Consider the following 26,974-nt stretch of genomic DNA (forward strand, 5'->3'; position numbering starts at 1 on the left):
TTTGGAAAACAGAATGTAAAACTAATACAAAATGTTTTGCATATCAACATTTACTGTAGCTATAAAAGTTGCTTTCCACAGCATATTGGTTAGCAATTCTGATACTGTATATATAGAACTGTATGATTAAGGATAAAGACAGTGATCTGTATTAGAGTGGACAGCCACAGAAAAGCATGGCGAAGATTAAGATGATCAGTGTGATAATGAATTAGAGTTGGAGACACCAAAATACACAACTGTTTATTTTAACATTCTCATTAGTTAATTTAATATACATATTAGACATGTATAGATATGGAAATATTTATAGATATGTACATATCTATGAGTTGATTCTCACTCATATTTCTTGCTTTGGAAGCACAGAAGGCACCCACTTACTAACAAGCACATCAAGGTGTAATAATACTCTTCTCAATTGAAAGGATCCAAGACTCCTTGTAGATTGCTTAAGCAGGGAGCAAGGTGACATCCATGAATACCTTGAAGCAAAATGCAATTCCAAAAAGTAAGTTTTAACACACACACACACACACACACATACACACACACACATGCACACAAACACACACACACACACACACACACACACCAGGGTGGGTGATGTGCAAGTGACTGCTAGAAGGGCTCCCCAAATCCAGTGCTGAATAATTTGAGAAAACAATCATCCAATAGTATGGTTCTTTAACACAAAACACAAGTTTACATTCAGTCCATAGTGACTTTAAAAAGTGAACAAGTGAGACAAATGGAGCAAAGTTGCCATGAGGAAGAATTACAAGTGGCTTTTGTAGGTGCTCAGCCCTGAGGAGCATAGTTACCAATTCTTTGTCTTGTCAGCCTCTGGAAGGCTCCCCGTACTCACAGCCCAAAGCAAATGCCTCTTCTTTATAGTCTTCTACCACCTATTAACCTCTCTCCTAATCACCATTGACTGTTCTCTCTCTAAATATAGTAGAAGAGCCGCTTGTTTGTTCCTGGCTGCTTAGCCCCGAAATAACCACACAGAAATTGTATTATTTGCAATACTGTGTGGCCAATTGTTTAAGCATATTTCTGGCTAACTCATCTTAAATTAACCCATCTCTATTAATCTGTGTATCACTGTGGCTTACTGGGTAAAGTTTTTGCATCTGTCTTTGGTAGGGCTACATGACTTCTCACTGACTCTGCCTCCTTTCTCCCAGCATTCAGTTTAGTTTTCCCAGCCAAGCTCTGTTCTACCCTATCACAGGCCCAAAACAGTTTTCTTATTAACCAATGGTATGCACAGCATACAGAGGGAATCCCACATCACCTAAAAGTCATGTGGGATTTCCACAGTCAGTTCATCCCAAAGGGTATGGTATGAGAAAAGAGGAGCCTAACAATAGAGAAAGATGGCTAATGCGGTCAGCAAAATATTTGTTAACAATTTTATTTACACCCTGTCTTATGCTTTGGTATCAGAGCAAGATATATTTCAAAAAGCATTTAATGTGAATTTCCAAGATGTTTATTATTTTTATCATAAAAAAGAAACTAAAGTATGGTGATATTTTGTTTGTGATCTAACAAATCAAGGTTGCCTGAAGATCAGAGTGCAGAGCTAGCCACTAGTTAGCCATAGAGGCCAGGCAGTGGTGGTACATACCTTTAATTCCAGAACTCCGAAGTCAGAGGCAGGCAGATCTCTGTGAGTTCAAGGCCACCCAGAGCTACACAAGATTGAATTAAAAGAGAAACAGAGCCAGACAATGGTAGCTCACAATGCCAGTACTTGGGAGTCACACGCCTTTAATCCCAGTACTAGGGAGATGGAGCCAGGAAGGAATTTGGCTGGGCAGAGAGAGAAATACAAGGCGGGAGGAGACAAGAGCTCTTAGCATTCGGTCTAAGGACTTGTATAGAAGGATGCCCCATTTGGTATGAGGATTTTGTAGAGGTAAGACCTAGTGGCTAGCTTCTCTGCTTCTTTGATCTTTCAACTTTCATCCCTTAACATCTGACTCTGTGTTTTTATTAAGACCAATTAGAATTCATGCTACAGTAAAGGCTCGATTTTTACTAAAAATAAAACGTAATCTAACGGTCTTTTCTTAAGGACTAAGTTATCTATTGTATATCATTTCATGGTATAACATATCCTTATGGAATATTCCATATATATTATATATTCCAATATATTATATCAAAATCATCATCTCTAATTATTTGAGATTTTATATATCACAATTTTGTAGGTGAAGAGTTCAAGAACCCCACCGAGACCAACTGATTCGATCAAAGTCACCTCAAGCATCTGTGACCCAGGGAGGGAAATGCTGTTTTCCATAAAAGCAACCTATTGACCAGTGTTCAAGAACAAGCCTTTCTATAATATAGTTAATAAAAGTATTTAAATTCTCTTGCAAAAGACACAGAAATATTAGGAAAATACAAGTATTTGTTCTAGCATCTATTTTATCAAGTAATAACAGTCACCTGTTGTGGGGTATCCACCAGAAAAGATTGTCTGGACATGGGTTTAAGCCAATAGAAAGTCTTTATTAGCAAGCCAATGACCACGCTGGGTGTTTGGGATACCAGTGTGGATAGCTCCAAGCCATTCTCAGAGTGAGATTTTAAGCATAAAGAACATATTCTGTGTTGACATACTTCAGTTAGGAGTAGTTAGCCAGAAGCAGAACTACAGAAGCCAAAAAGCAAGGTTACTGTATTTAGAGAATTTCCCAGAACTGTGATGAATTAGGTCTTTGTTTTCATCTTGGCTGATGGTGCTGTCTTCATGCTGAATTTTATGGCCTAAATGGTACTTCCATCATGGGGACAGTCGTGTTAACATCTGGGTTCCTGTTACACCATGAAGATTATGAAAATATTCTGCTATTGGGTATGCAGATTTAAAAGCTACCTAACATCTATCAAAACAAACATCAAATAAAATACAAAGCTTTTTAACTGAAAAAAAAAACCCAACTATTTCTAAATATTTTCACTCTTGTTAGCATTGAAGTAGCCTTGTACCATAAAAGCAATTATTTTGCATTCTATAAATATCTCAAAATGTGAGTACTATAAAATCTCACTTACTGGGTTTGGTGTTGCATGCCTTTAAAAACATCACTCAAGCAGGGCAGTGGTGGTGCACGCCTTTAATCCCTGCACTCGGGCAGCAGAAGTAGGCGGATCTCTGTGAGTTTGAGGCCAACCTGGTCTTCAAGAGCTAGTTTCAGGACAGCTAGGGCTGTTAAACAGAGGCAGGCAGATCTTTATGATTTCATGAGTTCAAGGCCAGACTCTGGCATAGTAAATTCCAGGCCACCAGAGTTACATAGTAAAACCTCATATTTAAAAAATATACACACATACGCACACACACACACACACACACACACCTATAAAACTCTCAGTTTTACTTATATAAAGACAATTTAAGAACCCCCTAGAAGGCATGATACACTTCAGAAATCAACTGTGAATTCATATTAATAGAGGATGCACTTAGCTCCCCAGGTATTTATTTGGAGTGGATAAATAAACCAGTTTTTGACAAGAGACCTGAAATTAAAAAAAAAAAAACATTTCAAAAAAAGATATTTGATTATGATATAACATCACCATCTACGCATATAAATAAACATACAAAACTTTCAAGTAAAACTCGGATTTTTGATGGCCCTTTATATATTGGATCTATCCCTTTATCAACTTAATCTACACAAACAATTTAATGCGCTGAATTCCGTGACCCAAGTACTACTTGCAGTTTATGATGAAAGGCACTTATCCGTTCTTTCTGAACTGGCCAGTTCAAGATGCAGCGAGACTTAAACATTCCTCTTCGCAAGCAGAGTGCGTGGTTTAGTTTATAATCTGGAATATTCTGAAGAAAAATCAATATAATTGAATCCAGATTTTGCTCAATGGCTTGCTGAACTGCGTGATGGACCTTGAATCTAAACAAAAGATGAGAATGAATAGTTAGGTAATTAACATAGTTGTTAAAAGTTAAAAGCTTAACAATCTAAAATTATTTCTGGAATTTTATTTGCACTTTCACTAAAAATTAGAATCCCCCCATCAATTTTGTTGTTACGAATTTTATGAATTGTGAATGTAGCGATTTTGCGAGATCAGTTGAAAAACGAGTGCAGACATAAGACATTCACAAATTCCCTACCTTCTGCACAGAGGGTCATTTAATAGATGGTTTGTTATAACGAAAATGACTTTTCTGCTTCTTTTGATGCTATTGACGATGGCTTCAAGTCCCAGGACACCTGCTTCAAAGTCCCTTTCTTCTAGACAAAATTTAAGAGTTTGGTCTTGTTCTTCCATTGGAGAGAAGTGTTCCCAAACCCAGTCTCTGTCTTTATAGGCATGGATGATGTATGCTGTGTATTCAAACTGTTCAGGCTGTGCTTCGATTTCCTTGAAACCAAGAACCCGGTGCACTAAAACATTCCAGTAAAAAGATATCCTCCAGCCCTCAAAGTGAACGAGCAACGCCGAAAGTATAAAAACCATGAGTCCAGTGGTACTAATCATGAAAAGGAGTTCGAACGGGGCACTGTCTTTACAGGATGATGTATCAAAAAGCATCACTGGGAAGCCATGGTACTGCGGTGGAGTATTGCAGAGGTAATGAGTGCGTAGCTCAGCGATGTTAGTGTGGGTCTGGTTAATCCAGTTCACAAACCAGGCAATACTTTCACATGTACAATCGAACGGATTAAAGCGCATATCTAAACTATTCAGGTTCTGGAAAGCTGGCCCAAAAACATCCTTCTCAACTGACGTGATGAGGTTCTTCTGAAGATTCAATGCCCTTAGAGACGTCTGGTCATCAAAAGTAGACGGTAGAAGTACATTCAAATTATTCAGCCCTAGATTGATGCTCTTCAGCTCAAATAAGTTCTTGAACACGGCGACTGGGATTTCATCAAAGCCGTTAGATTCTAGATTCAGGATATGGAGGTGAGATAGGCCCTTCAGGAAATTGACAGGACCGCCAGGGTTTGCATGCTTCCAGAGCCTTGCTAAGTTGTTGTGCTGAATATCCAGAATTTCAAGATTTTCAAGACCCTCCAACAAGTCCTCATTTATGTTGGCTATGTTGTTGTTGCTTAAGTCCAGAATGGTCAAGTTACCAAGCGGGCGGAAAGGCGAAGGGGACAGCTCCACAATTTTAAGTGCCGTCCTCCTGAGCATCAGCCGTTGAAGACTGGGAACCAAAGCAAAGGAATTGCTAGTCAGTTGGAGATTTTTGTTATAGGACAGGTAGATCTCAAATATATTTCTCAGACCTTTCCACTCCTGGCCTGTGAGTTCTTGCTCAATTTCATTAAGGCCAAGATCAAGAATCCTGAGTTGGCCCAACCAAGAGAAAGCACCACTTGCTATTTTTGAGATGTGGTTTTTTGTTAAATTGAGGGTGGATAAAGGAGAATGAGCAAGGGACATGAATGTTTCATTGGTTAAAGTTTGCAAACTTGTGAAAGTTTTGGAAAGACTTAGGTACTTCAGACTCACCAAGCCCGTGAACGTATTGCTTTTTGGACTCGGAATATTATTATCGTCCATGTTGAGATATTCCAAACATTTTAGCCACTGAAAGGAAAAATCATCCATCTTGGGATGTGAAGCAAGGGATTTAGCAAACGCTCGCTTCAAATTCAGGTACCTCAGATTGGAAAGTCCGTAAAAAGAGCGAGAAGACAAACTCTGGATATTATTGTAGTCCAGAGACAGGTACCTGAGGTGTGGGAGCCAAAAGAAGGAATCGTTACCGATATCGCGGAGGCTGTTGTAGGAAAGGTCAAGCCAGGTGAGATTTGTCAGATTCAGTCCAGACAACGTGGTGTCTCTGGTTGCAAGAAGCTGATTGTTAGCCAGAGAGAGATTCTGGATGCTTGTGCCTGAAAGTTCCCAACAAAGCTTCTCCGTGAGCTGGTGGTCTAGTTGAGCGTTGTTCAAAAGGAGAGCAGATAACTTGCCAATTGCATGAAAACACCCTGGAGAAAACTGAGGGTTCAAAACAAACAAACAAAAAAACCCAGATGTAACAGGCTCTGCATCTTTGCTCAGTTCCCCTGCCCCTGCCCCTTGCAGCATGTGACTTGGGCAGGGCAGCCCACTCTATCCCTCTAGTGAATGGCTCCTTCTTCACTCTGGGCCTGTAGCCACCCCCTATCTCCCTACCACCCACATCCCAGGGTCTTCCCAGGCTTCCCGTAAAGTTGCATTTCCCAGCATTTTACCTAAACCACACTAGATCCAGTTGCATTTAAAAAACTATGTGTGGAAACAGTCATGGGCCAGACCCTGAGTGACTGTTTTCAGGGACTACAAGTAAATAGACTCTTCTAGAGTTTTGTCTTTCCGGGCTTTCTTCTTCCTTTATTTTATGATAGAGTTTTCAACTTTCTTCCACTGACTTGCCTTCCATTATCAGAAGCCTCAGCTGTCCTGGGACAAAAAGATGAACTCCAGACAGCCATAGCCCTTACCTGAGAGCAAAGTGGCTTGGCTTTCTTATATGTAGCTTATAACAAGTTTGGGCTAATGGAGCAAAAATAAACTAGGAATAAGAAAAGAGGCATGCTTTTCTTTTTCTTCTTTTTCTTTTTTTAAAAGGAAGTTAAAATGAAAACAGACAATTATTAAATTATGGTACATTTGCCTGAACATTGTTTGCAGCCTTGAAAGTTAAGGTGGTTTTTTTTATTATTATTAATTACTGTGTGAGAGATGTTCAAGCATATGACATTAATTTTACCCCCATGAGTCAGTATTGCACGGCTGTGGAGAGCATTGTTGGATTCAAGCCTTATGCTGGTCCCTGTCACTTAGCAGGATGAACCTAGGCGGGACCCTGGCCAGCTCAGGGTCCCATGGCTGTTACATCCCTAGGTAGGTATGCCCCTATGCTGCTACTAAGGTCCGGTTAAGAGACAAGCTCCGCCCATTTCTGCTCTCTTTTTTTTTCCCCTGCTGCTCTTCTGAAGAGATAGGCTGGTCCTTGTCTCTTCTTCCTCTTCCTCTGTATTACTCTTTCCCTCCTCTCTCCCCTTTACCCCTTTTTCAGTAATCTCCCTGCATGGCTTATTTGTCTCCAGTCCACTGTGAGGCCTCTGGCTCTCTCCCACCAGGGTCCCTCTGGTGCCCTTTTACAAAAACATAGCCTTGGGTAACATACCAGAAATGCCACCCTGTCACCTGCCCTTTTTTGTCTTAATTTACTCTTGTGTAAAAATAATCAGTTGATTAGGAAGACCATGCCGTATATTCTGTATATCATACAAAATATACAGAAATAATTTTCGCAGTGTTAGTACTGAGTTAAGTGTTCTAAGGTTAAGCTGTTGTTGGTTTTCTTATACTTATTTGGAGAAGAATTGTAAATAGATATGCACAAATACTAGCAGTGTTTTTTTATGATGGTAGACTTTAAGTGATTTTTTTAATTAACATTTCTTGTTTATGTATTTTATAAGATTATGGCAATAAATGTTCTAATCGGAAAAATATTTTAAAAATCAAGTGGGTAGCATACATAAATGATTTCATTATTCTTTTGGAATTATTTTTTGCACAGATTTTTTATATCTGAAAAATAGCTTTGTAAAACCGTATGTGTTAAAGATTTCCTATACTCTCACAGCTTGTAAATGCCCTAGATGAAGAGTTCCAGGCAATTAATGACTGGTGAGAGCCGGGGAGTCTTCCCCTGGGATGTGCCCCTAATTGGTTATCTAATACCACATGGTCAGTTCTAAACACATACATATGAGCAATAATTAATGAACATAAGACTATCAAATGCATGTAATATATACATAGCTTTGTATAAAAATAGTTCAGTTGTAGACCACAGGCCAAAGAGGAGCAAGATAGATGAGAAATATTTCATTATAGGGGATGTTTTATACTAAGAACTGCTGCGGGACAGATGCAATCCTAAATTCTTTCCCCTCGTAGTCCCGTGAGGTAGTGCTTTAAAAGCTCAGCATTGGAAGGCTGAAGCCCGACCACTTGAATGAGGTACCTGATCACCCGATTATCAAAACACAAAGCGGGTGTAGGGGTGGCTAAGCCAAGTAGGAGGCCTGAGCTCTTAACCACCAGAGTGTTTTCATTTCTATGGAGATTGCAGGAGGAGGAGCTTGATTTTCACTATATAATGAGGAAACTAAAGTCAGAGTCTTTTCAGAAATCAAAGAACAGCTCTGCAATGGCGGGGGAATTAGAGTTGGCTACATCAACGGGCAATTTTTCAACTCTTCTTCGGTGCAGGTGGCAGTGGCTCCTAACAACAAAGGTTGAAGGGTGTCTTAAAGACATGGCAGAGCTCATCACTGCGTTTCACTAGAAATCCTAAATTCCCTGCTGCACAGCATGGTTAGAGACCACACACACCTAAAGGTAGACTACGAAGCAGTTTGTCCTTGACTTCTTACCTCTTTAAGTGAATTGGATGACAAGTCCAATTTCTGTAAAGAAGAATTGCCAAGAAAATCGAGTTCTTCACTTCTTAGTGCAAGGATTTTATTTTTCGATAAGAGGAGCTCCTGGAGATTTTCCAGTTGGACCTCAGTCCCCAACTTTGTAGATGATAAGCCATTATGTGACAGATCTAATTTGATTAAATTCTGTGAGTGAAAAATAGATACATGCATATTAGAGACTCTCTCCAACTGAATGAATCTTGGAGGTATCTCAAAGGAAAAAATTGACTTTTCTCTCTGTTATGCTGAAGGACAGGATAACTTTTGTTGCAATTAAAAACACCATCGTTGTTACAAACTTTTCACCCATTTTTCCTCAATGTTTGTTCCAGTCTGCTGTGAAGCAGTCTGTCCTATACATGGCTGCGTAAACAAGACAAAAAAAAACTGGCAACATCAAAAGACATGTTACATGAAAGGGGTAGATTTCCAGGGGACCCATCCCTAGACAAAGACCTGCAGAGTATTAATGGCTGCTGGGAGAAGAAAGTTTAGCCTCTCCCAGGGTTGAGCCCCCTTATTGGGTTGTCCAATGCAGAGTGGTCAGCCTGACTAGAGAAACACATTTTATCTTTTTAATACATACATGGAAGTCTTATTTCTTTAATAGAAATTCCATTAGATTTTCCCTAACAAACATCACTGGTTTTCCTGCTTTTTGCCTAAACTTGAACAACCCATCAAGATGAGGCCTCAATCCTGAACATCTATGTCCCTAATACAAGAGCACCCACATATGTAAAAGAAACATTACTAAAACTTAAATTGCAATCAAACCCCACACACTCCACTCTTGCCAATGGACAAGTCAACCAGATAGAAACTTAACAGAAAAATAAGAGAACTAACAGATGTCTTGAATCAAATGGACTTAACAGACATCTATAAAACATTCCACCCAAACACAAAAGAATATACCTTCTTCTCAGCGCCTCATGGAACCTGCTCTAAAATTGATTGCACACTTGGTAAAAAAGCAAACCTCCACAGATATAAAAAATTGGAGTAATCCCCTGCATCTTATCACGATCACCATGGATTAAAGTTAGAATTTAACAACAATATTACTCTTAGAGAGCCTACAAACTCATGAAAATTGAACAGTGAACTACTGAACCACTCCTGGGTCAAGGAAAAAATAAAGAAAGAAATTGAAGACTTCCTAGATGTCAATGAGAATGAAGGCACAATGTATCCAAACCTATGGAACACTATGAAAGCAGTGCTAAGAGGTAAGTTCATAGCACTAAGTGCCCACATAAAGAAAATGGAAAAAGTTCACATCAGTGACTTAACAGCACACCTGAAAGCTCTAGAACAAAAAGAAACAGACTCATCCAGGAGGAGTGAAAAACAGGAAATATCAAATTCAGGGATGAAATCAACAAAATAGAAACAAAGAAAACAATACAGAGAATCAATGACGCAAAGAGCTGGTTCTTTGAGAAATTCAACAAGATAGACAAACCCTTATCCAAAGTAAGCAAAAGGCAGAGAGAGAACGCCCAAATTAACAAAATCAGAAATGAAAAGAGGGACATAACAACAGACACTGACCAAAGTCAGAGAATCATTAGGTTATACTACAAAAACCTGTACTCCACAAAATTGGAAAACGTAAAAGAAATGGACAATTTTCTAGATAGATAGCATATACCAAAATTAAATCAAGACCAGATGAGCAATTTAAATAGACCTATAAACTTCAAGGAAATAGAAGTTATCAAAACCTCCCAACCAAAAAAAAAAAATCCCAGGGCTGGATGGTTTTGGTGCAGAATTCTACCAGAACTTCCAAGAAGAGCTAATACTTACACTCCTCAAAGTGTTCCACATAATAAAAACAGAAGGAACATTGCCAAACTTTTTTATGAGGCTACAGTTACCCTGATACCAAACCACACAGAGGCTCAACCAAGAAAGAGAATTACAGACCAATCTTACTCATGAACATGGATGCAAAAATACTCAATAAAGTACCAAATCCAAGAACACATTTTAAAAAGTCATCCGCCATGATTAAATTGGCTCATCCCAGAGCTACAGGGCTGATTCACCATATGAAAATCTATCAATGTAATCCACCATATAAATAAACTGAAAGAAAAGAGATATGATCATTTCATTTCACTTGACAAAATCCAACCCCCTTCATGATAAAGGTCTTGGAGAGAGCAGGGATACAAGGAACATATCTAAATAATAATAAAACCAATACACAGCAAGCCAACAGCCAACATCAAATTAAATGGAAAGAAACTCAAAGTGATTCCATTAAAATCAGGAACAAGAAAAGGCTATCCATTCTCTCCATATCTCTTTAACATAGTTCTTGAAGTTCTGGCTATAGCAATAAGACAACAAAAGGAAATCAATGGAATTCAAATTAGAAAGGAAGAAGTCAAACTTTTGTTATCTGCAGATGATATGATAGTATATATAAGTTATCCCAAAAACTCTACCAGAGACCTCCTATAGCTGATAAATACCTTCAGTGGTGTGGCAGGATACAAGATCAACTCAAAAAAATCAGTTGCCCTCCTATATACAAATGATAAGGAAGCTGAGAGGGAAATCAGAGAAACATCACCTTTCACAATAGTCACAAATAACATAAAATATCTTGGGGGAAACACTAACCAAAGAAGTGAAAGACCTATTTGAAGTCTTTGAAGAAAGAAATTAAAGAAGATACCAGAAAGTAGAAAGATCTCCCATGCTTGTGAATAAGTAGGATCAACATAGTAAAAATGGCAATCCTACAAAAGGCGATCTGTATATTCAATTCAATCTCCATCAAAATCCCAACACAATTCTTCATGGGCATTGAAAGAATAATAATCAAATTCATATGGAAAAATCATAAAGCCCAGAATAGCCAAACAATCCTGTACAATAGAGGAACTTCCAGAGGGATCACCATCCCTGATGTCAATCTCTATTACAGAGCTACAACAATGAAAACAGCTTGGGACTGTCATTAAAAACAGGGAGGTTGACTAATGGAATCGAATCAAAGACCCAGATATTAATCCATACACCTATGAACATCTAATTTTTTACAAAGAAGCTAAAATTATACAATGGAATAAAGAAGGCATCTTCAACAAACTGTGCTGGACTAACGATGTCAACATTTAGAAGAATGAAAATAGATCCATATCTATCCCCATGCACAAAACTCAAGTCCAAATGGATTAAAGACCTTAATATAAATCCGACCACACTAAACCTGATAGAAGGGAAAGTGGGAAGTAGTTTTCAATATATGATCACATAAGACCACTTCTGAAATATAACCCCAGTAACGCAGACAATAAGAGCATCAATAAATAAATGGGACCTCCTGAAACTGAGAAGCTTCTGTAAAGCAAAGGACACAGTCAATAAGACAAAAAGGCAGCTCACTAAATGGGAAAAGATCTTCACCAAGCCCACATCAGACAATGGACTGATCTCCAAAATATATAAAAAACTCAAGAAATTAGACATCAAAATTCTAAATAACACAATTTAAAAATTGGATACCAACCTAAACAGAGTATTCTCAACAGAAGAATCTCAAATGGCCAAAATATACTCAAGGAAATGTTCAACATTCTTAGCCATCAGGGAAATGCGAATCAAAACAACTTCAAGATACCATCTTACACCTGTCAGAATGCCTAAGACCAAAAACACCAATGATATCTTATGCTGCAGAGGATGTGGAGTAAAGGGAACATTCATGCATTGCTGGTGGGAATATAAACTTGTACAACCACTTTGGAAATCAGTATGGTGGTTTCTCAGAAAAATGGGAATCAACCTACCTCAGGATCCAGCAATACCACTCTTGGGCATATACCCAAAAGATGCTCAACCATGCTACAAAGACATTTCTTCAACTATGTTCCGAGTAGCATTATTTGAAATAACCAGAAACTGGAAACAACCTAGCTGCTCCTCAACTGAAGACTGGATAAAGAAAATGTGGCACATTTACACATTAGAATACTACTTAACGGTAAAAAAAAATGACATCTTGAATTTTGCATGCAAATGGATGGAATTAGAAAACACTATCCTGAGTGAGGTAACCCAGATCCAAAAAGGTGAATATGCTACGTATTCACTCATAAGTGGATATTAGCTATATACAAAAGATATTGAGCCTATATTTCATGATTCTTGAGAAGCTAAGTAATAAGTGAACCCTACGAAAAATATATATAGATCCACCTGGAAAGTCCAAACGGACAAGATTGACTGACAAAATTGGGAGCATGGGGATGGGGAGAAAATAGAGGGTAGAAGGGAAGAGGAGGAGGAAAGGGGTGGGGTGAAAAGAACTTGAAGGAATGGGATAATTCTAGAGGGAGGAGGGACAGAGATGAGAGCAGGAAAAGAGATATCTTGATTGACGGAGCCATTATAGGGTTAGCAAGAAACCTGGTTCTGGAGAAATTCCCAGGAATCCATAGGGATTACCTCAGCTGGGACCCTAAGCAGTAGAGGAGAGAGGGTCAGACTGATGAATATCTTAAATATCACCATAGAACCCTTGTCCAGCAACTGATGGAAACAGGGGCAGGGAGCCACATCGGAGCACTAGACTGAGCTCCCAAGGTCCTGTTGAAGAGTGGAAGGAATGAGAATATGAGCAAAGAGGTCAAGACCATGATGAGTACACCCACTGAAACAGTTTACTTGTGCTAATGGGAGCTCACAAACTCCAGCCAGACTGAGAAGGAACAAGCATAGGGCCAAACTAGTCCCTCTGAATGTGGTTGACAGTTGCATGGCTGGGGCAGACTAAGGGGCCACTGGCAGTGGCACCAGGATTTGTCACTACTGCATGTACTGGCTTTTTGAGAACCCATTCTCTTTGGAGGTATACCTTGATCAGCCTAGATATAGTAGGGAGGGCCTTGGACCTTCCCCCAAACAATGTGCCATACACTCTCTGAGGATTGGATAAGGGTGGGAGGGGTGGTATGTGCAGGGAATGGGAGTGGGAACTTGAATTGGTATATATAATGAAAAAAAGATAGTTTGTTTCTTTTTTAAAATAAGTAAAAAAGGAAAAGAAAGAAAACAACACAATTCCTATAGTTAAGGCTCAGAGAACATCTTGGAAGAAGGAGCCGGAAGATTATAAAAGCCAGAGAACCAAGGCATCTTCCTGTAAGCTTCAAGTTCAGGCAAAAAGCAGGAAAACTAGTGGTGTTTGTTAGGGAAAATCGAACGGAATTTCTATTAAAGAAATAAGACTTCCATGCATGCATTAAAAAGACAAAAATATCTTTCTCTAGTAATTTCTCTGGTCAGATTTTGATATCTTTGCCTTGAAAGGAATTTCCTGCATGCTATGGTTTAAGAAGACTCAAAGACTGGAAAACATCACTTTATTATCGCTTGTCAGTATGCTTAAATTACTACCTTACGTCCTTGGCATCTGAGAAGGAATAAGACTATATATATATTAAAGACAATAAATTGATTTGCAAATGGCTTTGGTTTAAAGAATGCACTTAAAGGTTGCTGAGGTTACCCACCAATAACACACACCCTTGTCACTGATTTAAAATTTAAGCAAAGATTTAAAAGAAAAGGCAGAACTCATTGAAAAGGCAACGTTCCAAGATTTCTTAAGCTCTAAAGAGTAGGCAGTATTTATCCCAACAGTCTGCTTTACCATTGTATCAACTTGTTACTTGTATTTAAGTCAGAATTTGGACTCATTGTGTTTTTATTCACCTCCTAAATTCAGAAGCACCCCGAGTTTATTTTCTATGTTTCCCATGGGATAGGCAGATGCATTTCTGGTCAGGATGTCTCTCTTGTGTGTCCTATTTCAAATGAGACAACACAAGAGAGGAAGATCTCTTAACGTTCAAATTGACTTAAGACTGTAATTTTGAGCAGATTTATATCCCAATACCCACATGCAGAGGCGTAACCCAGCAGTCACGAAGAGGGATGATCAGCATTTATACCCTTACTTTGATATCTATATAGACTTTGATGATTCAGTAACTTAAAAACTTAACTTCATATAACTGTAGATAATATTTGCATTTCTTAGAACAAAAGAAACACATGCATCTTACCTTCTGGTTTCTGAACGGGTTGCTTTTAATTTTGTGTATTGAGTTAGACATTAGGTAGAGTTCTGTCAGGTTCCTGCAGAAGACGAAAGTTTTATCGGAAATCTGAGACAGCTCATTGTGTTGCAGGTTCAAGACTTTCAATAAAGGGAGTGTTTGGCACAGTTCAGGCTCCAGTTTTGAGATGGTGTTAAATCCTGCATCCAAGATAGCAAGTTGGCTGTATCTTGTAACATTGGTATGTGGTAAGCTTCTGAGTTGGTTGTGGGTAAGATTCAGCACTGTTATGTTGGCAGGAAGGTCTGCAGGGATGTGTGTCAGCTTCAGATGGCTACAGTCAGCTACCTCATGGCTCACAGTACATTGGTTTGTGGAAGACACACCAAGAATCCATAGGGACAAAAGTCCCCCAAAGGAGTATATTAGATAGGATGAACACCCTTTCATGATTCTGCCCTATAGAGGAAATATAAAAAGCATTGGTTAATACCATGCTTCCATACCCTTTGGTGTATTCTTTTAAAATGTATCACCCAAATCTATAAAAGACCTTTTAATAACTTTTGCACCATGCAATTACGTACCATATAAGTGATGCACCAGGCAGAAATAATTCAAATAACAGCAATAAGTGAGATAAACTGCAGATATTCTTTCTCATCTCCCCTCACCATTGAGATAAAGAACTCAAGTCATGCCATTTCCTTGAAACTATGGTTATTTGGTCAATTGTTATATTGCCTACTTTTTAAAACTATCTCCAAGTGAACTCCAGGCAAAAATCTCACCTTGAAATTATTTTTATTAACACAGAATAATTACACGCACTTCTAGAATAGATGACTATTTCAGTATTGTATATGATGCATAGTCAGCAGGGCAGAGTGATTTTCATGTTTATCAGTTCTTTAGGTTGTGAACAGTTAAGACCCTTTCTCGTAGTTACTTTGAAATCTATAATTAATCACTTTTAGCCATAATCATCCAGTGATTTCTGAATTTCAGCTGCACCCTGACTTTTGCTAGCCACCTTCTCTCTTCTCTGGCTGCTTGCACTGTTCTTGGCCTCCGGTACCACAGCTTTATAATTCTACCAGTTCACCTTTCATAGAAAAAAACGTGAATTTTGTCTTCCTTTGTCTGATGTATTTCACGGCAATAATACCCTCAGGCTCAACCATGTAGTTACTGATGTGAAACAACTCTGCCCTACTCTAAATGTTAGGCGTTTAACTAGACCATTCTCTCGCTTTCTTTACTAGTTTTCTATACTTGGGTTTATCTTCATCTAATACAGTGTTGCAAGCATAATTTCAAAGACTATCCCTAAAACTATATTTCTTGATTTGCTTACTACACAGAATTTCTTTTCTTTTTAAAAAAGATTTATTTATTGTGTATGCAGTGTTCAGCCGCCATGTATGCCTGCAGGCCAGAAGAGGGCGCCAGATCTCATTACAGATGGCTGTGAGCCACCACGTGGTTGCTGGGAATTGAACTCAGGACCTCTGGAAGAGCAGCCAGTGCTCTTAAGCGCTGAGCCATCTCTCCAGCCCTACACAGAATTTCTTGATGCCTTCCTTTGTGGCACAGAAGACACATGCTCTTCGGTCTGTACCGCATCCTTCCATCCTTGCAGGAATGTAACTGTTAGTACAGTATCGGTTGATATTACTCAGATATGAAATGGTAGGGTTTGGGGTCTGTAACTATGAGTAAGGAGAAACATTTTATCTAAATTGGTTAGAAAATCCTAAGGACAAGAAATCTCATTCATAATATATATTTATTTCAGTCAATATTCTCTGAAGAAGCAGTACAACTTGGAGAAACGTAGTAAAGAGAGCAGATCCTGGAATAACGTGACCTGCGTTCACATAATGGTGCTTCTGTTCTGTAGCTTTGGACAAGTCAGATCATCTCTCAGCTCTAGATGAAATTCTCCAAAGGGAACTGTGAGGATCAAAGGAGACAAACTGAGCTGACCTCCTGGTTCTCAGAATATAGCCATGTGATATTAAAACCATTATTCAGTCAGAGTAATAACACTGGGAGTTAAGAGAACATGATTCTATAAGTTTAGTTTTCAAATTCAAACAGTTTTGAAAGCTTTTATTTATAAGAGCACGTGATTTTAACTATGCTCTGTCTTGTAATATTTTAATCTATAATGAAAAACCCAAATTTGTCGTAGCCAAGTGCTACACAAGATGGCAGCAGTATTTGAAATATAAGGGGCTCCATGAAGACTCAGCAGGCATCACAAAACTGGTCAATTAATTCCCATTGGTTGAGCATGAACTCAGGTAGTTTTCCTCACAGCTGTGACACCCTGCATTGTTCCCAGCCAGTGATACAAGACCATCTGCCCAGTCCACAGTCCTCTCAAATGGCTTTTGATTTTACTTTAAAAACCAAAGAGAAAGTTCTGGGTTCTGAGATGCCCTTGGGTTGTTGTACTTAAGAATGTGTCTTAGGAATGAAAAGAAACGAGTCAAAGCATTTGGTTGTACATTATTGACAAAATCTGAAGACTTAAAAGTTTGATCTTGGATTTTTGTGTCTTTAATAATTTTGATACATGGCTTATTTGAAGTACAGATTTCTTTTTCATTAACTTTTATTAGCATATACTGATTGAACAAAGTATCGAGCTTTGTTATGCTTTTTCATATAGGAATATTATTAACTTCAAATGCCATGGCACTAGAAAAAAATGGCTTAGCAACTAAGAGTACTTTCTGTTCTTCTGAAAGATCAGGATTCAACTCCCAGCATTCACATTGTTGCTTGCAATCATCTGTAACTCCAGTTTTAGGGAATCTACGTTCTTTCCTGGCCTCCACGTACACTACGGCTCACTTTTCCCTCAACTTTTATAATTTTCTTCTATGATAATTTCCTTTCCAATGCTTTCTCTAGTCTCTCTGCTGGAACTGCTTTCAGGCAGACATTGGTCATCGTGTGTAGTCCTGTCCTCGTCTTGGGTTTTACATTTTTCCTCTTCTTTTTATTTTATGTTCTTAGATATAAGCTTAGCTTTACACACAAGACCTACCCTGGTTGGTTTTTTTTTTTAAAGATTTATTTATTTATTATGTATACAACATTCCTTCCATGTATGTTTGTATGCCAGAAGAGGGCACCAGATCTCATTATAGATGGTTGTGAGCCACCATGTGGTTGCTGGGAATTGAACTCAGGACCTCTGGAAGAGCAGTTAGTGCTCTTAGCCTCTGAGCCATCTCTCCAGCCCTGTTTTTTTTTTTTTAGCAATTATATTTTAAATGTATGCAAAACAGCAGACAAATCATAAATGTGCAAATTATTGAATTTTCATCAATGGATATATCTCTGGAATCACTACTCAAATCAAGAAACCAAGGTTTCTGCAGTGCTTTAGAGATCTCCCTCACTCCCATGAATTTCTTCATTCTTCCTAAACACAAACACTATTTCCTATATTAAAGGCCACCTGTCTTTATGTTAAGTATTAATAAAATATTAATATTATATTACACCAGTCCCTCATTAGCACAGTTTACATTCTACAGTTTCAATTGCTTGTGACAGCTATGATGCAAAATATTCCCACAATGCAATGAGGAATTGGGACATTTGTAGGAAGAAGAGAGAGAGAGAGAGAGAGAGAGAGAGAGAGAGAGAGAGAGAGAGAGAGAAGCAAAAAAGTATTCTTAAATATCCTAGACAATCCAAGGAACTTTACAATGAATATGTTTGTGTTATTACAGATATAATAATCGATCCAAACACCTGTATCGTCAGCTCACAAACACGTCCTGCAAACATCAATCTTCTCCCTGAACAGATTTCTTTTTCATCAATAGTTTCAGCATTTCTTACGCAGAATTTTTTATCCAATGTAAATTTTCACATAACAACATGTAGGCGTTTTACGTGTACATTCCATGACTTTTGGCAAATGCATGAATCTGTGTAACTCAAATCCAGAGAATTCCTCTGTCCCTTCCCAGCTAACTTCCACCATTGCTCCCAGAAGTGACCACTGCTCTCCCTACAGACCAATCTTATCACCTCAGAATGGAATCTCATTCATTCTCATACATACGACCGCCTTTATCTGGTGCATTAGTTTTGACGTTTACCTGTGATGTGTGTTTCAAAAAATGGACTCCCGATTCCCTCAAAGGCCATGGTTCATGCCCCAGAGTGAGCACATGGTATTTACTATGTTTTTATACATATGTACCTATCATAAAGCTTACAGTACATATCAGTGGCAAATATGGAACAGACAACTAACAAGTTTTCCTCCCAGGACCATAAGGTTTCTCTCCTCTACTTACCAGTTTATGGATACAATCCCTGTAAGATATTCTAGCTCTAGGTGTTTAGGTAACACCTACCCTTCTGGAAAGGATGTGAATAAAAATTAGAATTACTGAGGATCAATGCATTTACTAACTGTATCCCTGAAAGACATTCCGAAGCTGAAAACATACTTCATTGAGCGAACGAGAGAGAGAAAATCCACTAAGTGCCAAGAAAGCAGAATGTGTGGGGAAAAGAAGAAATCATGAATAGAATATCGGAAATTCAGAATAGTGACCCCCACCCAACACACAGACTCACAGACACACTCAGAGAAGGGGGCACAAATCCTAAACATTTTATAAGGCGATCATATCATCAATTACTTCCTAAGGAAAGAGATGCATTTTTTTACGAATAACTTTTCATCAATAGTAAAGGAAAGCTTTTAAAACATTTTGGGGAAAAATATGTTAAATTCCAAACTCCACTGTCAGCTGAGCAACTAAGAAAAGAAAGGAAACAGCTGTTTGATGTAGGCAAAGACACATTTCAATCCAACAAACAAAATTCCAGTTAAAGTATGAGATGAGGATGCAGGAAAAGTTACTACTGAATGATTCTTCCTGAGAGGCAGGGAGGAGTAGGAGAAAGACCTTGCATTTGGGGAAGCACTTTTGGAGACACATAGAATTGAATTTCTTCATTCAAGGGAGAAACTGCATTATAGTGTGACTAAGGCAGAGGGTGTGGGGGAGCAAATACTTAGAATCAGCCATGATTTATAATTTGGTTTATAAACATTGCAGCATCTTTTTGTAAGTTAATACGTGAGCACCTACATGCAGATACATATAAAATACAATCACATTGGAAAGTCAGGGAAAACGCATGACAACTTCTGTATGTGGGAAGTTGAGTATTTTCCCCCAGCGAGTCCATAATTCTTCAGCCTGGTGTCCGACCTTACTAAACAACTTCCTAAACAGCTCGCTCCTCTCTCCCACCATCCTCTTTTATTCAGTTTTTACAGGAAGCCAACCGCCAGTTCCTAGAAATACCTGAGGATTCTTTCTTTCTCGAAAATATTATCATAATATTTTCTAATATTATTCTAAAAAGAAGAAAGGAGTTTTCAACCGTCTGAGATTTCTTTGCTTTAAGGCAAAGGTGCATTTAAAAAAAAATAAAGCATTTAGTTAATTTCTAATAAAAATCTTTTTACTTATTCTTTGAGAATTTCATACTGTATACGACCCGCGGGCATGTATTTTACTTCTCACTCCCCGTCCCATCCCATGCCAGAGTCACCTTTACCCTTTGTAAAGCCTGTTGCAAAATCACACCCATCCTAAGCTGCCTGAATGAGCCTTTCCAAGAACAGAAGTCTACAGAGGAAATATTTTCTGTTTAATTGCTTCATAAAATTGATGTTTTATCAAAGAAATCAGATTTGATTTTGCGACTAAATTTGCATTTGGCATCCCTATGCCTTCCTTCCCTGTACCTGTATCGCCTTCTACCTTCTTCTGTTGTATGATTCTCACAAGGTTTCATTCCCCACATGAAAGACAGGTGGATTAGCGTTCAAAGTCAAGAATGTTCTGATTTTATTCAGCCAGAGATCCTGCTTTCTCTTGGTTATCATTCAGACCTTAAAAAAAAAAATCGGACTTTTCTTGCAAACCTGAAAGTGAAACCTAAGTATAAGAAACAGAAAAGACAGAAGAGAAAGAAAAAAAAGACAGAGGAGAAAGTTTAGCATAGTTAGCGCAACGCAGGATATTGTCAGTGAAATAGTTAAATTATTACCTTTCTTTGGTTTCTTTTTAATGACTTCCTGGAATTCTCTGAAATGGTCAGGAATTGAACTTTAGGGAGAAAGGGGAGGAACGGGCTGCCGCCTGTGGTTTGAACTCTGGAAGTGAATGAGTTAAGCGCCGCAGGAGCTCAGCCTAGCCCTCCAGGAAGAGTTGCAGATCCTTGTAAACCTGTCAAATAGGGGTAGTGTGTGGTCAAAGACTTGGGATTGGGGGTGAGAGGGGAGGTGGAGACTGAGAGTTGTGGGACCGGACTCCGAGGACGCGCGGGGGGGGGGGGGGGGGGCGTGTCTAAGCAAACTGAAAGTCATTCCCTCTTACTTGGCTTTATTTTCTTTGCAACCTTGCAAAATGAGCAGAGGTGAATTTAATCTCTTGGTCAAAATGGGCATCCGGTTTTCCAGCAGGAAGAGGTGAGGACAGCCAGGGCACGGGTGGAGGTCCTGTCTCAAAAACAATAAGGAAACTTCCAGAAACAATGAAAAAAAAAGGATGGGGAGGAAGGGAGGGACAGAGGGAGGGAAGGCAGGCAGAGTTCTTCCAGCACTGGCTGTCACAAAGAGCCCTTCTTGCTCAAGCAGACCCGGTTCCCCACAGTATCCACAAATTAAACATCAGCAGGCATGGAGCATGTTTGCTCAGAGGAGAGCTCGGAATGACTCTTTCCTTCTCAGTTAGCTTCGAGGATTCCTGTTGGTTAAAGAAATGTGACTACAAAGGAATGGACGCAGTTTCCTTGTCATTGCAGACACACAATGACATAACAGACTGATATGTAGTAAAAAATGTAATAAAGTATACAAGAGGCAGATTCCCTTTTCTGAAACCTAGAGCCGGGGGTTGCCTAAGGACTCACCACAAGTTACTACGGTGCTTCCTCCATCAACCAGTAATGAAACCGCCCTGGGTTGAGGTGAGAGTGAACAAGGTGAATGGGAGCAGAACCGAAAGCAGGAAGTAGGTTTGGTCTTGTGGTGCAATTTGCCTTTCCCTGGGTCCAGTGAGTTCCTACCTGCGGTTACTGGGCTTGTGATTATACTCTCCTGACGGCCAGTAGTAACATTGTTAGTTCAACACTGTAAGCACCTGTCTTTAGTAAATAATTGTCCCCTACATTTATCCACCTGAAGGCCAACAAAACATTATTAACAGTATTGACAAGATTTCTTCTCTGTGAGTTCTTTGAAAACAGGACAAGCTACATTGTTTGTGTGTGTGTGTGCGTGTGTGCGTGTGTGTGTGTGTGTGTGTGTGTGTGTGTGTGTGTGTGTGTGTGTGTGTTATACATCTCTAGTCATCAGACCATGGTGGAGTACCTCTCTTGCTAGCCTTTGAAGGGCTAGTCCCGGTAACAGGATTCAGCCACTGTCTGGTGCTCTCCTACACTGACTCTTGGCTTCACTACCAAGCTAGTTTTGGCCAAGTGGATATCGGCATGAAGCAGAGTTTGATTTTGAATCAGTTATTAAGACCTGCTAAGTGCTTGCGTGCCTTAGCACGTCAACCTCCCTTAGGCTTCTTTGGAACTGAGTTGCGATTCAATAAGGCTGGATCAGCTGGGCAATGGGTGTGTGGGAACGAACACGCTAACTGAGCACCTGAGAGATGGCTAATGCAACTTTCTGGATGCATGGGAGTCAATCCTCCAATCCTCAACAACTTACTGCAGTAATGTCTCTTGGGGAAAACTTCAACAAGTCCTGCCAGCACTGCAGAAAAGCTGTAAACACCTTGCTACCATTTTACCGTTTAGAAATGGGTGGAGTGGGGTACTATGTGCCATTAGAGAAGTAAAATATACTTCCTCTATAATCTCTCATGCTTTATAATTCTTTATAATTACATTAGCTAGGGTGTTAGTTGACTAGTAAATGGCTTTAAATAGACATTTTTTTCAAGTGTATGTTTTGGAATGTGTACGTGTGTGTATTATGGGGGTTGCACATGCACATGTATACACGTGCGTGTTGAGGCCTGAAGTTGATTTGGGGTATTTTCCTTGACTGGTCTACACTTTATTCATTGAGTCAGGGTCTCTCAACTGAACTCACAACTTATTACTGCTGCTAGCCTAGCTAGCCAGCCTGCTCTGGATCTCCATCTTCTGGGCCCTAGAATTATAAGACAAGCCCCTTTATCCACCTAGCATTTATCTGGGTTCTGGGAATCCCAGATGTGATTCTCAAGCAGACTTGTGTGGCAGGCATTTTAACTGCTGGATTACCTCTCCAGTGACTCAAAATCAAAGGTATTAAGTAATAATTGGAAGTTACATTGTGAATATAGGCCATAGAACTCAGGTCAGAGAGAAAGAATGAATAAAACTCTTAAGGAGACTCACTAGATTATCAGTCCGGAAACCTGGTCAACATCCTTCCCTTCTTCCTGCTCAAGGCCTTAACAGAAGGAGCTTCCTCCTTTTGAAGACATATTTGGGAGACCACTTTCCATCCTCCCTAAACTCAGAGATATCCCCCCGCCCTGGCAGAAATGTCTAAGCACTTTCCTCTTGAGTACTTGTGAGCTTCACAGGAAGTTTGCCAAGCCATTGATCAGACTGTGAAGGGAATCCCACTATCTCCCATCTCTGAACCCACCTACCAGTCTTTCAGTTTCCTGCTAAAAGACCAAACTGACAGCTTCCCATGAGGCCAGGTAAAGCAATCCAGAAGTAAGGTACTAGAGGAGAAAACTAATATACTTGTTGCAGTCATTTCTGCCCCTAATGGAGCCATAGTTTTCCATAGGCATTTCTTAATTGTTCATATGGGTTAGCCTTTGCCCCCTACAGTGAATAAACGTGGCCTCACCTATCTAAGGTCAGACCTCTCTTTCTGCCTCCTGTTTCTTTGAAGCCATCTCATAAGTATTATGTTATTAAGCTACAGACATATTGTTTTCCTCTGCCTGTGTGTAATAATAATTTTCAATAAGCTGGGGTATTTTTTATAAAGAGTGTCTACGACTGTTTAAGTTACAAACAGTTTTTATGATCAAGGGCACTATATAGCTAGTAACAGGTCAAGTCAACTTATTGTAAAAATTGTTTTAAATTGAAAATCATTCTTCATTTAATGCTGAAGTGACTAAGGCAACATCATCTTGTCCTGACACATCTTGTACCTACTTAGATATTTCTCAGCCTCTACCTGCCTCAGCAGCCATGTCCACCTTGGCAGCACGTTTGAGATTCTCCACGACCCTGACTATGGTCCAGGTGTAGGAGCTTGTATGTTCGTGTTTGTACAAATTAAACATAAACTAAAATAACGGATCAAGGTGTAAATCAACATGGATTGTCATGGCGTGCCTGAAATAACTGCAATGCTCCTCCAAATCAGATGTTGCAAGGACCCTCTGAGCATCATCGCAGATTGACGTGATTGTAGTCGGTGTGATCTTCTGCCTTTAAAAACACTGTGCCCCTGAGATTCAGCACCAAGAAGAGTCCTTCTGAAGTGCTGTCCCTCTCTTGGTTGCTAGGCAAAATAAAGAACTCTAATTTGGCCTTTTATGAGCGATGGCCTGTAACTTTCTCACCTATATTTATGACAATGTATGGGAATAGAATCTACACATTAAATAACACAATAGCAGAATGATTTGATAACCCCTTGCCATAAGAATTTTTTTTTAAAAAAGAAAACAATCATTTTTCTGAATGGATCAATGTAAAAAGTGTATTGTGATCACTTTAGGGAAGATTTGATTATCCCTTTCATTTTCTTTTTTTATTGCTTTATAAATAATACCATTCAAAATTTCTACCTTCTCCCCTCCTCCCATTTCCCTCTCACTCTTCCCACTCCCCATCCCCACCTCCAGTCCTAAGAGAAGTTAGAGTACTTGCCTTGTAGGAAGTCCAAGGCCCTCCCCCCTACAGCCAGGCCTAAAAAAGTGTGGCCTAGGATCCCCCAAAAAACAGTATATGCAGTAGAATCAAATCTCAGTGCCATTATCATTGGCTTCTCAGTCAGCCCTCATTGTCAGCCACATTCAGAGAGTCCAGTATGATCACATGCTCATTCAGTCCCAGTCCAGCTGGCCTTGGTGAGCTCCCCTTAGATCAGTCACACCATCTCAGTGGATGGACTAACTCCTCGCAGTCCTGACTTCCTTGCTCATCTTCTCCCTCCTTCTGACCTTCATCTGGACCTTACCTCAACCCGAGTCCGAAATGGCAACTGTGCCTTCAGGAATCTCAGAATGAGACTGTGTCTGTGAGCTGTCCCCTCCTGTTTTCTATTCCTTTCTAGTTCTGGGATTAAAGGTGTGCCCTATTGCTTCCTGGTTTCTATGGCAAACTAGTGTGGCTTGAAAGTGGGATCAAAGGTGTGTGTCATTGCTGCCTGGACTATAAGGCTGGCCAGGGTGACTGTTTTACTTTTCTGATCCTCAGACAAGTTTTATGGATTAAAATACCAGAGAAATGCCACTGTAGCGCATGTCTTTCTTTCCAAATTCTTTCTTCAAAACAGCAGTTCTCAGTCTGTCACGACCCCTTGGGAGGTCACACTTCAGACACCCTGCATACCAGACATTGCAATTCATAGCAGTATTGCAGTGACAATTATGAAGCACTAATGAAGTAATTTAATGCTTGGGGTCACCATGACATGAGGAACTATATCAAAGGGTCACCTCCCTAGGGAGGTTGAGAACCACCGCTCTAAGGTAAAGATACAGTTCCTCTCACCAAAGCCACTAACATTTCTGCCCGTCACACTTCAGCTAGCTCAGCTAAAGCCATGCGCCTACCAGGACTTTCAAGGAGAGGAAATGGTTTGTTCCCTTCTTTCCCTCTCGGTCCTGCTGCTAATCAGAGCTGCACTTGAACTTCCCTTCTGAAAAGAAACCATTGTCTGCCACACAGAACTTGTGGTTGAGCCAGATCTTCTATTTTGTGTATTTCGATACAGTGGTCCACATAGTTGTAGCCCATTTGATTTGGCAAGAAAAAAGGAAATAAAAGCAATCCAAATTGGGAAAGGGGAAGCGAAATGGTTTCTGTGTGCCTGTGACATGATCTTACAGGCAGAAGCCCTGAAGATGCCACAGAATCCTGGTAGACTAACAAATTTGGCAAAGTCACAAGATAGACAATTAGCAGACACTGGCCAGTTGTGTACATGAACACATCCAGTGAGCAGCAGGAAGAGGAAATTGGACAGATGTCTGATTAGAAAAAAGCACTCTGAAGAAACCTAGCCAATTATCTTAAAAGATCATATACCCCAAATGAGAAAAACGTTGCTTAAAGAAATTAAAAAAAAAACACTTAGAAAGACATTTCCGGTTCATGGATTGAAAGACATAATTATCAAGGTGACAATATCACTCTAAGTGATTTATAAGTTTAGTAAAGACTCCGTGAAAATCCTGTTGATATCATTGAAACATCAAAACCTTGTGGATTTTTCAAGGATTCCAACAGCTAAATCGATCTTTAAAAAAGATCACAGCTTGAGGAATCAAACTCATGGATACCAAAACTTATAACAGTAATTAATCAGTGTCAATTGCTCACATGAAAACACAAGTACATGGACTCTCATAATGTAATGGAGACTCAGAAAGCATTACATGTATTCAGATGGTTTTTACACAAAGAGGACAAAATTTGCCTATGGAGAAAGAACAGCTTGTCTCCAACTTGTGCTGAACGAAACATCCCCTCCCCAAGTCCCAAGATATTAACTTACAACACAGAACACCCCGTCCCCAAACCCCAGGATATTCACTTACAAAAAATAAAACAGAATACTTATACACAAAATCTAGCTCAAAGTGGCTCAAAGTCTATTTTTATGTGTGAAAGAAAGAAACTTTATTTCTTTATTTGAAAATCAGTTATTTTTGAGTGTTAAAATCTTTTCTTTTTTAATTGATTTTATTGAGTTCTACATTTTTCTCTGCTCCCCTCTCTTCCTCTCCCCTCCCCTTCAACCCTTGCCCATGGTCCCCATGCTCCCAATTTACTCAGGAGATCTTATCTTTTTCTACTTCCCATGTAGATTAGATCCATGTATGTCTTTCTTAGGGTCTTTGTTGTCTTTGTTTCATCCAAAACAAAACCTTTGTGTATCAAAAGACACTCTCAAGAGACTGAAAGACAGTCCAGCAAATGGAAGAAAACATATTCAAAATATTAGATAACAGATTGATATCTAGAATACTATAACCCAACAATAAAATAATCCATCTAAAAAGTAGGCACAAGAGATGCAGAGCTGGGATGGGCCATAAAGTTCTTGCCACACAATCACAAGGACCTAAGGTT

At 39.4% G+C, this 26,974-nt stretch overlaps 1 protein-coding gene across 5 annotated transcripts; it reads right to left on the reverse strand.

Annotated features, from left to right (window-relative positions):
• Positions 1–264: 264 nt before the first annotated feature.
• On the reverse strand, positions 265–21,614 carry Tlr3 (toll like receptor 3). Of its 5 annotated transcripts, none has more exons than XR_012911864.1 (8): positions 21,551–21,613; positions 21,016–21,384; positions 20,687–20,865; positions 14,585–15,037; positions 8,445–8,636; positions 4,166–6,009; positions 3,076–3,941; positions 265–2,835 (listed from the first exon to the last, which is right to left on the reverse strand). XR_012911864.1 is itself a non-coding variant. In XM_075986640.1 (8 exons), exons 5-8 carry the CDS (start codon positions 15,026–15,028, stop codon positions 3,713–3,715), a joined length of 2,709 nt encoding a protein of 902 aa, XP_075842755.1. In that variant the 5' UTR covers positions 15,029–15,037; positions 20,382–20,528; positions 20,687–20,865; positions 21,016–21,384; positions 21,551–21,613; the 3' UTR covers positions 265–3,712. The 5 variants fall into 5 exon arrangements, 4 of the variants coding, with proteins under 4 accessions (XP_075842755.1, XP_075842754.1, XP_075842752.1 ...); XM_075986640.1 differs by adding an exon at positions 20,382–20,528 and having other exon boundaries at positions 265–3,941; XM_075986639.1 differs by having other exon boundaries at positions 266–3,941; positions 21,016–21,137; positions 21,551–21,614.
• Between the last annotated feature and the right edge of the window lie 5,360 nt (positions 21,615–26,974).

This window comes from Microtus pennsylvanicus, chromosome 9 (assembly GCF_037038515.1).
Source record: "Microtus pennsylvanicus isolate mMicPen1 chromosome 9, mMicPen1.hap1, whole genome shotgun sequence".
NCBI classification, from domain to species: Eukaryota; Metazoa; Chordata; class Mammalia; order Rodentia; family Cricetidae; genus Microtus; species Microtus pennsylvanicus.

Bases quoted from the DNA above. Each gene is read 5' to 3' on its own strand.
- Tlr3 (XM_075986640.1), bottom strand. From the start codon at position 15,028: ATGAAAGGGTGTTCATCCTATCTAATATACTCCTTTGGGGGACTTTTG. The intron at 8,637-14,584 runs GTAAGATGCATG...TTTCACTCACAG, and splicing joins ACCCGTTCAGAAACCAGAAG to AATTTAATCAAATTAGATCT. The intron at 3,942-4,165 runs GTAGGGAATTTG...TCTTTTGTTTAG, and splicing joins AATGACCCTCTGTGCAGAAG to ATTCAAGGTCCATCACGCAG.